At 49.0% G+C, this 14,723-nt stretch overlaps 1 protein-coding gene across 1 annotated transcript in view; it reads right to left on the bottom strand.

Annotated features, from left to right (window-relative positions):
• The window catches only part of JADE2 (jade family PHD finger 2), a 37,100-nt gene extending 24,183 nt beyond the window's left edge, over positions 1-12,917 (bottom strand). Inside the window, exons 1-2 of the mRNA XM_006866079.1 lie at positions 12,860-12,917; positions 10,739-10,827 (exon numbers count right to left, since the gene is read on the bottom strand). Of these exons, the coding sequence (XP_006866141.1) occupies positions 10,739-10,827; positions 12,860-12,917 (147 nt within the window). The remainder of the gene's footprint in view (positions 1-10,738; positions 10,828-12,859) is intronic.
• Between the last annotated feature and the right edge of the window lie 1,806 nt (positions 12,918-14,723).

The following is a 14,723-nucleotide window of genomic DNA, read 5'->3' as shown; positions in this document are numbered from 1 at the left end:
ACCTCGGCCTGCTGAGGGCTCAACTCACTGGCTGTATGGGCCTTATTTGAATCAAGGGCTGTAGCCACAAGGAAAAGACTGAAATGGGTGTACCAGAAGGGCTGGAAGCAGTGTCTTGCAGAAATCTAATTAACATTTGCATCTATCTGGAGAGGGCCCTGGCTTGAAAAAGGTCAAGTTTCTAGAGGAGTCTATTTGCCAATATAATTTAATTGTTAAGACTAACACCCTAACATTTAATTAGGGTACCAGTGTGAAAAAATTAAAATGAGATTACGATTAAAAGCTAATTAAACAGAAGATGGAATGTGGCTAAGATTTCACAGCCCTGATCATTTGCATATCTTATTAGCAAGCAGAAAGACAGCTAATACAAGAGTGAAGACTCAGGCACTGGGTGCTTTTTGGTGCCCTGCCGCAGCCCCCCTTTTCTGGCTGGCGCCTCGGGAGACTCTGCCACGCACAGAAATCAACCTTCAGGAACCTGTTAATGCTGCCGCTCTAGAGAGGCGCAGGTGAACTGGAAACCTCTTGCTCTTCCCTCATTCTGGGCTGTAGCTAAGGGTCATCTTCTTGGAGTTCCTTCCCCTACCATCCTGACTTGAGGGAGTGCAAACTGCCCCAACACGGACACTTTTCAGTCTGTTATTTGTACTTCATTTTCTCCTCAGCATTTACATTCCTGAAAATCATCTGGTTTACTCATGTGTGCTGGTTTCTTGTTTGTCTCCCAGCCACATTTGTCTTGTTAGCTGTAGTCTCAGTGCCTAGCATAGTTACCGGAACATAGTAGGTACTTAGTAAGTAGTGGCTGAGTGAATGAATATATGTGAGAATGAAGGATCTCCCTGGGAAATTATCTGATGAATCCTAGGTTCCCAGCAGGCAGGCTCTTAGGCAGTGCTTTCTGAACCTTTATTGACTGGCTTCAAGGATCCTTGGTGGCACGACACTTAAGCATTCAGCTGCTAAACGTAAGATTGGTAGTTCAAATCACTAAGTGGCTTCATGGGAGAAAGACTTGATGATCTGCTCCCATAAAGATTGTCATTGTTGTTATGTGCTGTGGAGTCGGTTCTGACTCACAGCAACCCTGTACAGGGTTTCCGAGGCTATAAATCTTTATGGGAGCAGAAAGCCTCATCTTTTTCCCGCGGAGCAGCTCGTAGTTTCGAACTGCTGATCTTAAGCCAGTACACTACCAGAGCTCCTTCCATAAAGATTACAGTCTAGAAAACACTGTGGAGCAGCTCTACTCCGTCACATGGGGCTGGAAATCAACTCAGTGGCATACCACAACAGCACTGACTGAGACACCTTGTGGATACATTTAGAGGCTGAAATCCCCAACTCTATGAACCACAATGCTCTGTAGGGACTGAAGCCCAAGGACCAGTGCTCACACCAAGCTGGTGCTAGAGTGCCAAGCTACACCATCAGGGTATGGGGTGTGGTGGGATAGGGAGGGATATGGTGGCCCTGACCTAGGCACAGGCTGGGCACCAAGAACCTAAAGAAAGAAGGGACCCTTGGCTTAACTTAAGAAGTCCCTTACATTGCAGTCAGGCAGAGTGCAGATGGGGAAGACAGGAGTTTGGTTCCAACAGGAACCCTAGTTTTATCCTGGGTCACTGGGGAGCAAGTGACAGACTACTGACTGTTTCAGGCAGAGGGCTCCTGCAAGCCCAGGGAGACCACATGCTCATGATGACATCAGAGCACTGGGTACCAAGTTATCAGTCTAATTAAGTAAAGATTAATCCGTTATTAATCTTTAACTCTGTGACGCAAGCACTACCATTATTCTAGTTCTACAGGTGAGAAGCCTGGGACTCAGGTGAGTTAGTTAGGCAACCTCTCCGTGGTCCTGTTGTTGTTGTTAATGCCCTTGAGTCACTTCTGATTCACAGTGACCCTGTATAGGCTTTCCAAGGAGTAGCTGGTAGGTTTGAACCATCAACTTTGTGGACAGCAATCCAGTGCTGATCCTAAAGCCAGACTGGAAATGGCAAAGGAGCCCAGGACAACACAACTCCTACAACCTCCCTAACCCTTCTGGCCATGGGCTCACTGACGTTTTCAGGCTTGGCTTAATACTTTCTGGGCTAACTTTAAGTCAAATCAGACGGCTCCCCAAAGGCTGGAAAATGACAAGTGATCCTTGCAGGTCCTAAGCCCTGCAGTGGTTCTCCCTCTTCCCTCAAGAAGAACTGCAGGCTCCTCACTAGAACCTACCTGGCTCTGTGGCCACACAGGTGCACTTACCACCTCTCAAGTATTCTTTGCCCTGTGCACATGTTGTACCCTGCCTGGAACATTCTTCTCCCTTGCCAAATGGGTTGGCTCATTTCATCTTTAAGATCTCACTCCAGCCCACATCTGCTCTGGGAAGCCTTCCTCAGAGTCCAGGCTGGGGTCTGTGCCTTGTGGGAGTGCTACAGCACCTGTATTGCAATCTCCTGGTTTCTTGCTATGTCTTCATCATTACAAGATAAATTCAGTGAAGTCAGGTGGGGTCTGGCTGGGCCTTGCATTGGATCCCAATGGATCTACCACCACTTTTCCTTGGCTGCTGCTCCAGGCCATGGTTGGTCAGGGCTGGGCAGCTAGGTATTACATACCTATCAAAATAGCCTCTGTACATTAATATAAAAGATGCCACGGTGACCCAATTTTAATCTAAATACCTTTTTGTTTTGAATTACCAGGGGTTAGGCTTAGAAAAAAAGCTCAATGATTCTCTTAAAACTTCTTTGAATTATTTATGAAAACTGATTAAGAAATAAGATGGACATTGATAGGCTGGAGACCTTGGCATCATTAGAAAGTTGGGAGTTGGAAAGCAAGCCCTTTTCTTGAGGATGTTGCCTCTCTTTTGGCAGAAATTGACAAATTGTCTTTAAAGGTCTGCTGCCTAGCAACTAAGTTCCAGCAAACTGCTTGAGAGATGTTAACTAGCTTCTTCAAACAGTATGAAAAATATTTAAAGGTCTCAGACACTAATAACTAATGGGAATACCACGGATATAATGCAGGCTGAAGACCCTACTCTGTCCAGCTGCAGGGACATTGAACACACTGCCTTTTGTTTGCCCTCTGGTTCCTCTTCCTCTTCCTCTGAGACTGAAGACTCTACAACCACTGAAATCTCTAATTGCCTGCACCTATCTCCCCAGGAAGAATGAAAAGCAAGCTCTGCAATGGAATCTGAGTGACCTCCAAAAGCAAATAAAGATAACACCAGTCAACTCCCAATGTGAGCTGACCCCAGTGCCTATAGGCACCAAGGTAAGAATTTTTAGACCAGATTGCAAGATTCATGGATGTTATCTGAACATTTAATCCTTGTTTTCGGTTTCCTTTTCTCAAGAAGTAAATTATCGTATCAAAGAATATCTCAAACGAAGATGCACCAAAAAACACAGATGAATGGTTTAAGGAAAGGATCCAGTATCATCGCAACGATAAATGATTTGTTTAATGGTCAATACCTCTACTAGTCAAGCTTCAAGAAAGAAGAAACTTAATATATGTCCTGCTTGTCATGTCTGTTTGCGGCACAGTGCCTGCCACACGCACAGTGCTCAAAACAGGCTTGTGGAATGAGTGAGCAGATGAAAGAACAAACCTCAGGATTCGTCCGAAACGCAAACCAAAAACCAAACCCGCTGTATAGGGTTTCCAAGACTGTATAGCTTTATGGGAGCAGACAGCCTTATCTTTCTCCCACGGAGCAGTTGGTGGGATTAACTGCCAACCTTGAAGTTAGCAACCCAACACCTACCTAAACCATAGCGCCCCCAGAATTCTCCTGAAGTGGATTAAATTCTGAAGCTTCCTGTTCTGTCACAAAAAAAGTGAGTAGAGACAGTGTCCAAAGGATTCTTCCAAGAGGATCTCAGTAACAGGGCTTGGTCACTGTACTGCCAATGAAATTGGTCATGGCCAGGGCAGTCTTCCCTTGACCCCTGACAAGACCAGGAGGCCCAATGAAAAGTCAGGCGTGACCTCCCCACCACCACCCATCAGCCTTCAAGGAGTATTTGAAGGTCTGTTCTAAAAGATAAGCTAAATTATTACCAGATTGTTAGCTGTCACTGAGTTAAGTCGCTACTCATGGTGACCCCATGCAAAATGGAATGAAATACTGCCTAGTCCTGTGCCATCTCCAGGGATCACTTGTGGATCAAACTGGTGGGGTTTTCACAGGCTAACTTTCAGAACCAGGCTGCAGTAGTCCATCTCTGTTTGGTAGTTTTGCTGAAACCTGTTCAACATCCTATTAACACACAAGCCTCCACCCATAGACAAACAGGTGGAGGCTGTGCATGACGTACATTGGTTTGAAATCAAACCCAGGTCTCCCTGATGGAAGGAGAGAAGTCTACCACTGAGCCACCAATGCCTAGAAATCTCACTTTGTGGTGTTGTGAAGTGCTGTCATGAGTCGCTTCTGACGCATAGCGATCCTGTATAGGGTTTCCGAGGAGAGGCTGGTGGGTCTGAACTGCCAACTTTGTGGTTGCAACAAAGTTTTTCTCTCTGAATCAATGACTAAATGGAGCACTTCAAATCATTAGCAATAAGAGCTAACAGTGCAAAATAACTGCCCTGTTATGGCAGGCCAGGTGCTCAGCTATAGGGTTTAACTAACATCATCTCACTTAATCTATATTACCCCCAATTTACAGATACGACAATTGAGGCTCAGAGAATGTTAAATCACTTGTTTGACAACTGGTACCTTGGAGGAGAGCTTGCAAACCAGCCAGATCTTTCTTTTAAAAAAAAAAATCTCTTTAGGTATGAATCAGATACAAAACACCAGAAGAGGGCTCTGGCAATAGACCCCCACAGCCCAACTGCGTTTCATGCCATCGCTGGACTAAATTGGTCACAGGCTTAGAAAAACAAAAACAAAAACAAAAAAACCCCACTCAACATCTCTTTCTCTCACAAGGAGAACAGCACTTCCTGCTCTTAAAGAGAATTTATTACGCATATTTCTTTTGCAAGACAAGTCCCAGAGGCCAGGAGGCCTTTCCAGCTGGCGGAAGGAGTGATGTTTCCTACTGGATATGGATTCTGCCCCCAACTCCTGAGGAAAGCAGTGTGAGTTTCAGAAAGCAAGTGCTTAGCCCAGTGGAAGCAGTCTCCCCCACACAGCCCCAACCGCCTCACAGAGCACTGAGAGCACTGCTGGTGGGCTGTACACCTGGCTCAGAACCGCAGGGGCAAACATAAAACTTGGGCTCTCTTTAACTCTCTCAGTTTGTGGGCATTCTGCATTTGACTCCATATGCCACTGTTTTAACATACAAATGTTATTTCAAACTTCTGGACCACATCGTTGCTCCTCAAGGAAGGCAACCTGATTTATCCTGTGATTCTGAGGTTCACCTCAGCCCAACACAATCCAATGCTCCCCCACCCCCCTTCACCCAAGATAAATGGGTCTCTCCATTTTTAAAAAAGCATGGCATCAAGCCAGTGGGCTGTATCTTCACCTGCTGCCTTTTCTAGGATATCAGTACCTGGGGACATGAATGAACACTGGGTCTGGGGGGACATAGGAAGACCAGGAGAGGCTGTTCACAAAGATCTTGTCTCTTCCTCAGGGTTGAGGGGCTGGGACTCTTCAAAGAGTCCCTGTGGAATCTGCACTGTCTGAGGCCCACTTCCTCATCCAGAGAAATGCAAACATGTCACCAGGACATGCAAAGAGCCAACAGGTGGATGCTAGCTCCCACTTGTCCAGCTTTCACTCCAGCTTCACCTGAGCCCTCTCCCCATTCACTATTTGGTCTCAGCCTCCAGCCTTCTCTCACCTGTAGGTCCCAGCCCCAGTCTCCTCAGAACTCAGGAGAAGGTAGTACACTATACATGGTTCAACTGATGGCAGGAGCAGGGCTCTACAGATGAGGACCCCGAGGCTCAGAGAGGGTAGTCATTTGTCCAAGATCATGGAGTACCTCAGTGACAAACAATGGGCCTTTCCTGCAGTGTACACTGGCTGTACCTCCCAGCAGGAAGGCTTTTCTGTGTAGGGGCTATATCCTGCTGACACTCAGAGGAAAAGCTCCTTGGGGGCAGGGTCTGTTCTTTCTATCCCTAACATTTGGACAGAGTCCTGGTGTGGCGCTGTGAATTAAAGCATTGGACTGCAAAGTCAGTTTAAACTACAAGGTCAGAGGTTTGAGCTCAACAGTGGCTCCTTGGAAACCTTATACAGGGTCGCTATGGGTCAGAACTGACTCAATGGCACATAACAACAGCAAGAGCACTTGGATGGGGCCAATTGTACTCTCAATGCTGGTAGAATTGTATCCATATCAGTAGCTCCTGGGCCCCAAGACCAATGTCTCAGTTGCCTGGCTGACTTCTGAAGACTCTCACTTCCTGAAAACACAGTTTTATACTTCAGGACAGCCTGCCCAGGGGAAACCCCCATGCTCATCCTGCGACCTGTCAGCCTCTCTGCCCCAGGCCTGAGGAAGACACAGCCTCAATCAGCAACTTCCAAACCACAGGGCTGGCCTCCAGGTTGCTTCCCAAGCTGCTCTTTAGAAGCCCCTGCAGGTCCAGGGCTTGGCAGAAACTAGTCAGTTCCCTGGTCCTTGTGGGGTGCGGAGGAGCTGGGGATTGCCCCCACCCACACCTTGCCTTTGCTTAAGTAACTGACTCCAGATGGAAAGCTTCTCACCCCTCCTTCAATATAGACCCAGCTTCCACCATGAGAAGGAATCCTTGTCTTAGGCAAACTGAGGAGAAAAAGTTTCTAGCTCTCAGCAATACCTGCAGGTACCTGGCAACCCCATGTGTCAGAGTAGAACTGTGCTCCATAGTATTTTTAATGCCTGACTGTTAGGAAACAGATTACCAGGCCTTTCTTCTGAGGTGCTCAAGCTTCCAACCTTTTGGCTAGCAGCCAAGCACTGTTAACCATTTGTACCACCAGGGACTCATATGGGATCCATGAGTCAGAATCTACTCCTTGGCAACTATTTGCTTACTGTGGTACCTAAGACCTCACCAGTTCAAGTCATAATTTCTGGGGCAGAGGGCTGGTGGAGTTTGCTGATTCAAAAAATTCTCTGTGGCTTCCACCAGATTCTCAGAGATCTACATCCTCATATATTGGTTAAGAACCAATAATGACTATACCAGTTGGTGCATCAGGTCAGAAAGCCAAGGCCTCGGCAAAGTTCACACACTAAGACCACCTCCCAGAGCCACACCAAACCCCCTTCCATCAGGGCTGTCGTAGCAGACCTTCATACTCCAGGAGATAGACTTCAGGCCTCAGCTTGGTTGGGATTTAACAGATAAGCAGAACAGAGGAAGGAAGGAGCCTGTGTCCTGGGAGTCAGCCCAACCTTTTCCTTCCACAGGCTAAGGGGGTCCCGGGGCCAACTTCAGCCTTGATGCACTTCCACCAATACTAACCCACCCTCCAAGGGGCCCTAGAATTTGTCTCTACAATTATCAGTAGTCCCCCTTGCCCCACTCTGGCCATGGTTGGTGCTCCCCACTGGGTAAGGGCCAGATAGGAAGCTGGGCCTCAAGCTCTCAGCCCTGTCCAGGGTCCTGACTTCTGGTCTGACCACATCCTTCTGGTGGTACAGAGGGCATCCCTAGGTTTGCACCCAAGGGTGCACTAGGAAGCATGGCCCTGACAGGTCACCAAAAGGACAACCCTGCCTTATCCCAGCCTGTTCTATAGCTGTTGGCTTTACTACATACTAAGTGCAGGTACTTTTTGCTAAGCACCCCTGCCCTTACACACCCACCATCTACAGATACAAGTCAAAGAAAACCAAGGACTTCACCAGTAACAGGGTTCCTACCCCACACACATAGCTTTGTAAGCAATCCTGCCAGGGACCCTGCCAGTCTGGGAGCAGAACAGGTGAGCAGCCTGTCAACCACTTTACAGGCCTCTTACTCAAGGGGGATGGGTAGAAAGGGCCCCAGGCCCCCAGGCCCAGCAGACTATAAAGGCCTATCTCTCTCTCCAATCCATTCACAGAAAGAGAAGGAAGCAGCCCAGTGAGGAGATTTAGTGCAAACATTATCTGCCGCCAAATCCCTGCTTTCATCTCCGCCCTCTCATGAGCCAAATAATTTGGAAGCTTTCATTGATGGTTTCCTCTCCGCCCCACTGTAACTCGGAATTTATGCCGGCCACGGCTCAACCTCCACACTTAGAGGACTAGGCTTCCCTCACAGACTGCTCTCCAGCCTACTATCGGGGAATAAAGCTTGTCCTTGGCAACAGTTCAAGGCATGGAGCACTTCCTCACCCTCAAAGCCACCTGCTGAGGCTCCGGGCTGGCACTTGAGAGGTGGGAAGATGGGGGTGTGTGGGGGACATGCACAGCTTAATTTGGCAGGCAGTCCCGGCAGGGCAAGGCATTGATAACCCTTTGCAGAGGTTTGACTCGTAAAGGGTATCAAAAATGTACAGACTCAGGGCTGGAAAACCCAGGAGGCCGGGGAATTTACTGCCCCATGCAAATCACTTTCCCCTCAGCCTCATCAGACACCTGTTTCCTCCCACCCTGGCCCCAGGGTGGCAATGGCAGCCTAGCCCCTGGGATCTTCCAGCCCCAAGAGGTGGCCCCTCCTCCCACTGGTGCAAAGAAGGAGTCGAGCAGCGGGGGAGGAGCTGGCTGAGCTTGAGCGAGTCAGACGAAGGAGGCAGCCCCGGGAGCTCCCCAGAACTTCCCCACCGCTCCCCAACTGGAGCCGCCAAGGGAAGCAGAAGACAGGCAGGATTCTCTGAGAAGCTGGATCCTCATCTTCCAACAGGGCAACAATTTCTGCTAGCCAGGGCCAGGAAGGCACTTACAGGGTACTATTGTTTTGCTAATTCATTATTAGCAATTGGGGAGCCACAAAGATCTCAAGGGTGGGGGTGTGGGGAAAGTGTGCAAACAAACACCAGAAGACAGGGCCTCCCAGACCTAAGCACACCCATCCTCCAGCTTCCTGGATTCACAACAGCTCCCCTCCCCCCCAGCAAGTCTAAGCTGGGAGTGCATATAGCCTCAAGAGCGACTTCCCATCCCCCACCCCAGCACTGCAATCCCGCCCCGACGGCATTCCAGGAGACAGCTCCATCCATCTCCTCCCACCCCTCCCAAGGACCCTTGGGGAAGGCCTCAGGTAGGGATCCCAAGGTAATTGAGCTCAAGGGTGTGGGGGAGAGGGGAAGAATGGGAGGAGGAGGGAGAAAAGAGGCCACAGATCACAAAGGTTCCTGGCCCCACCCTGAGGGTTAAGTCCCAAGGCAGGGCAACTTCCGTAGAAGGCGCAGTCCTTTTTCTTATGCAAGGCTCAAAGGAAGACCCCCACAGGGACTGGCTCAAAGAGTAGGGTTAGGACTGCCCCAGAGAGTGGAGTGGAAGAGCCTGGCTTGGAACAAAGGCAACTTCCCCCACTTCAACAAGTTTTGTCCCAGGGAGTGTCTGGGCTCCCAGTCCTAGGCATTGCTGACCCTCAGGACTTCAGGTGCTGCTTCTATGACTTTGGGAATCTTTAGTAACATAAGGACTGAGAACCCTGAGCTAGTTTTAAGAATAAAAAGGAGCAATACATGTAAAGTGTCCAACCCAACACCTGGCTTCCCTGAAAACTACCAAACAATGTCCAAGTTAGGAGCCAGTTTCCTAAACCCTCATGTCGATCTCAGGCAATCAATGGTCTTGCAGCTCCACTGGTGCTGAGGACGGCTACCATTCTAAGCTCAGAGAAGGATTCTATGCTGCTGGAGTATGAGACAGGGGGATGAGTGAGGGCCTTCCCCAGGACCTTTGAAGTTGGGTCCTGACTGGAGCATATGCCTGGTCTAATGGAACTCACCCCTCAGCAGGGTTGGGAAGGCCCTCAGGGGAGCGGGTGTGAAGCTGGGTGTGGTCAAGAGAGACTGGTCCAAGACCAGAAGGGGAAGAGTGAGTGTCATTAGTACTGCAGACTGGGAGGTAATGAGTGCCAACTCGCTGGAACCATGGGATGTCCTTCTGACCTTTCCTCTCTACCTACTCCCAAAGTTCTCTTCTCCACAGTTTCAAAGGCCAGAAATAGTTCTATCCTGGATCAAAGTAACAAGGCTCAGAGGCCTGGTGGCACTGTGAACTAGGTGGTGGGCTAACTGCAATGTCGGAGGTTCAAACCCACTCAACCCTCCGCAGGAGAAACATAAAACTTTTTCCCACAAAGGTTTATCGTCTCAGAAACCCTACATGGGGTTACATGGGATGACAGTGGATAAAGTGAGCATAATGAATAGAAGACTATCTGGATGAATGACTGAATACTCCAGCCTTCACATCCATGTCAGCAAATCCATCATTTTGTGCTCAAGCCCCAAATGTACCGAACTCTAAACTCCGCACTGTAGTTTCTCATCTGGAGGAATGCAACAGCTTCTTCACTGACCTCCCTCCCCTTCCTCCCTTCTCATAGCAGCCAAGGGACCTTTTATTAAACACCAGCCTACTTCAATTATCCTGCTCAAGGTCCTTCAGTGGCTTCCCCTCCTGCTCAGATCAATAAAAGAAACGTGACAACAACCTATCAGGATTACATGCACTGGTACCCCCATCATCACTTCGCCCATCTGTGACATACTGACTTCCCTTTGCACTGACTGTGACTTCTGCAGGAATGCTCTGCCCCTCACTCCCACAGGGCTCTGCTCCTGTCTATCGCCCGCAGGACATTGGTCACTACCCACCTCTGAGGGCTTCTTTTCGTTCTGCCGGGGCCAGCCCGACTTGGTGCTGCTGGGCAGTTTGGAGCATCTTGATGTAGATGTAGTGTGGCCTGCAGAGAAAAAACAGTCTATTAAGGGCCCCTGAAGGCCAAGAACACCACCCACCCAGGTCCAAGGAGAGGAAGCCTGAAAAGAAAGCTCTGGCTTGAATGTTCATGAGGTGGGGTCCTCTGAGAACACCTTGTGAACTATCCATGATCTGGGGACCAAAAGACTGCTCCCCACCAACCAGAAGGGGTTTGAGAACTCAAAGACCTGCTTGTTCGTTTCATACCTTTCTTCACCTTCCTGCCCAGAATGAGTACTTTTCCAATCCTCTAGGATGATACCCAGTGGGGACACAGAGCAGAGCAGGATAGTGGTAAAAGTGCTGCTTTGAAGAAGACCTAAAAGACCAGGCTAGAACCCTGTTTTACCCCTTAGTGGCTTAATCTCTCGGAGTATATTTCCTCATTTATAAAATGTGACAAGAGAATAACTATCTGTCTAGTTGGTTCTGATGAATTTGAACTGCCGACCTTGTGGTCCAGTGCTTTAGCCCACACAGCACCACACCAGAACTCCAACTATCTTCATAGGTGGTTGAAAGGAACTAATGAACATGCCTGTAAGTCTTAGTACAATTCCTCGTACACTGTGATTCCTCAATAAACAGTGCTGTGCTGTTGTTAGGTGCTGCTTAGTCCATTCTAACTCATAGTAACCCCATCACAACAGAATAAGTAAGGTCCTTGTTAGGCCCCAAGTCTGTGGCTTATCCCTACTAGTCAAAGGAGCAGCAAGAAGGGCCATAGATAACTCAAGGCTTTAGATGAACAAGAGCAGCAGCTGAGGGTGGGTATGGTGGTGAGAGCTGGTGGGAGAGAGAGTGCACCCAAGCCTGGCCTTACTTTGATGAAGCTACAAGGCTCAGCTGCTTTGCAGTGCCTGGCCCTCAAAGGGTTTCCTTTGCCTGCAATCCAGTTAGAAGCGGATGATGTGGTTCTTTTTGGCTCTACTGAGCCAGGCCACAGGCGGTGTGCTGCCACCACAGAAGGCCACAGGGATGAAGGGCTGGCCAGGTTAGATGCGGGAGCCAAGCAGGGGCAAATAGACCTCAAAGGGCAGCCAAAGAGATGTGGTGATAGCTAAGGGACTGGAATCTGACCAGCTATTCTAGGTAATCTATCCTCAGGCTCTCAGGAGGAGTTGTGGGGCTTTGGAAGATACAAGGACCTAAGAGGTATTCCTAATCCTACTTGCTCACTGATTATGTTTATAGACTGAAGTTTAGTAGTGTGGGATTCCTTAGTACAGCCTTCAAAGACCAGCACAACTAGGTGAAATGGCCCAGGCAGGGATGCTCTCCTACTCCTTACTCCTACCAGCACAGGTAGGGCCAGCTTCCTGGGGCATCTGAGAAGAGCTAGCTGCCTTGTCATCTAGTATAAGAGAAGAAGAGCCTTACCTTGGGTACACAAACCTCCTTCTCTCTCCCAAACTCCAGAATTGGCTCCGTAAGCCCCATTCGTTCCTTAACAACCCTCCCCACCAGAACTCCTATGCACATACCTAATCATACACCAGTCTAGCGCTGACATTCTATCTGAAGATGCCATTAAGGTCAGGTTTCTTCATTAATAAGGACAATGAGAGCAAACATTTACTGAGCATCTACTATGTGCCAGACCTTAGCTGTGGGCTGAGGAAACAACAGTCAGACATGACCCCTGAGGACCTTACCACTGTCAGATTAGAAGATGGACACTAATCAGGTCATTATAATAGAGTGACAGGTCCTGAGTCCAACCGGAGATGGAGAGTCAGAGGGAGAGGAAAGTGCTCACAGTAGGGGGGAGTAGCATATGCAAATGCACTGAGGGGAGCTGATCTGTTCAAACTATTGCTGAGACCCAGAAAGCAAGGGATAAGAGTGAAGAGGCCCATGCTCTTGGGAGCAGAGGGCCCTGACTGGACTTGTGCTATCAGCTGCATGCCCCTGGCTGCTTGGTAGACCTAAGAGCAGCAGCCTTCCCCAACTTTGACCAGATAAGTATTCGACTGCTTTCCCTGCAGGAGCCCCAAATGGAAGTAAGGCCTTACTGTCAGTGGTGTCAGAGTTGTCGCTGCTGATGGAGTATTTTCGTCTCTTTTCTTCCATCTGCAACGAAAGACAAGCCCAACATATTCAGACTTAAGAAATTCTCAGTCTCCCAGAAAAGTGATCCATAAACTACCTCCCCACACTCACTCTGCTGCAGCAAAAGAATGAGAACAAGGCTCTGCCCCTAACCTCTGACAACCTCATCCCACCCCCTACGCCACCAAGGAGTTTCTCCTACCTCCTGATCTCAGAGCCCTCAGAGGAGCACAGGTTTGGCCAAAGATAACCTTAGAGAGAGGGCAAGGAACAGTGACTATAACCTGCCAGGCCTCAGCTTCTACTCAGGACAATGAGAGTTCAAAACTTGTGTCCTCATGGATGTCTGGGAAGGGAAAGGAAACAAGACGGGTTCTTGCAGTACTGTGCTAGCTGAATCTAAACTCAAGCCAGTCTGGACAGCACATCCTGAGAGTGGCAGCTAGCAGGGGATAAACTGGGGTGGAGTATTCTCCAGGCTGAGACCCTGGAACACACCAGGCTCAGGGTGCTGAAGCCAAACCTCAGCTTCACCAGTGAGCAAGGTATTGGGTTTAGGCTATCCCTGTCCTTCCCATGGACACACCCCTTTTCCCAGAGAAAAGTACAGAGCATCTTTAGCTCAACTCCAGTACCTAGCTTCAGGGTAATAAGGGTGGGCCGCTCTCACTCAGTGTTTCTCCACCCACACTATTTCTTGTTTCCAACAGCCTTGTGAGTTGTGGGCTATTAGCTCCATTGGCAGGTGAGGCTCAGTGCCTTGCTCTTGCTAGTCACTGGCTGGACCAGGATTTGAATTCATTCACTAGTCTGATCCCTGAGCCCATGCTGAGCTGCCTTTGAATCCTTAGCTGGCTCAACCTGTTGGAAGTGCTTTCCTGTCTACTCTCACTAATCCTACAGTCCTGGGCAACAGAGCTGCTCCTGTCTCCTCTTTGAGGGGAACACACCCAGTGGTATGTTAACCTGCCCATGGCTGAGTCCTTCAGTGAGAAGAGATCTTGAGTCACAGAGTGCTGAGTGTTCACTACCATGTTGCTGGGATTGAGACTGTCTCACAAGTCACAACAAAGGATGGGCAGCCAGGGCCATGGGGAAAGCGCCTCTGACTGAGCCATCTGTAGGCCAACTGGGTCCCCTAGTCCTGCACTGGGTTCCATCTGCTTGCTGCCCCTGGTTTTGTGTTTAGTCACACCAAGCCCTGGGCTGTTCCTTCACTTATTGTGACCACCCAGACCTAGCTGCGCAGGAGGACTCTCCTATCTGACCTCAGTAAAGAGCATCTCTCTATCTCCACCCCAGTGCCCTTTAAGGGCAGAATCAGGACAACAGACAGGCCCACGGGGCTGATTGCTGCAGGAGGCTGAGATTCCATTGGATACAAGGTAATGCAAACGAAAAGCATGGATGCCTATGCCTGGAACCGTGATGGCTAATTTCTAAATACTCATGGAGGCCACCCATGTACCCGGAGACCTCACTAAGCCCTCAGAACAGCCCTCCGTTGTGGATGGGTAAAACGGGTGCCTTCTTCTTTCAAATGAAGAAACCGAAGTTCAGGAGTTAAGTGGCTTGCCCAAGATCATGGTGCTTGTAATAGGTCCATCATACTCAAGAGACCATGCTTTTGACCTTCAGAGTTCCCTGCCTCTCTGCATGAGGTCCTGGACTGAATGGGACAATCATGCCCTCTCACCCATAGCTGCCACCCTTACTGTCTATCAGGATATGAGTATCCAGTGCAGATTTTAACAGAACTTTCCCTCAATCCCGTATCTTTTCCAGCCTAGCCTTAGGCTAGGTGAAAGCAGAGAGAGGAACCATATA

The sequence above is a fragment of the Chrysochloris asiatica genome, unplaced genomic scaffold, assembly GCF_000296735.1.
Source record: "Chrysochloris asiatica unplaced genomic scaffold, ChrAsi1.0 scaffold00087, whole genome shotgun sequence".
NCBI classification, from domain to species: Eukaryota; Metazoa; Chordata; class Mammalia; order Afrosoricida; family Chrysochloridae; genus Chrysochloris; species Chrysochloris asiatica.
The sequence above is the reverse complement of the archived record's forward strand: the minus strand, read 5'-3'. Positions and strand labels throughout refer to the sequence as shown.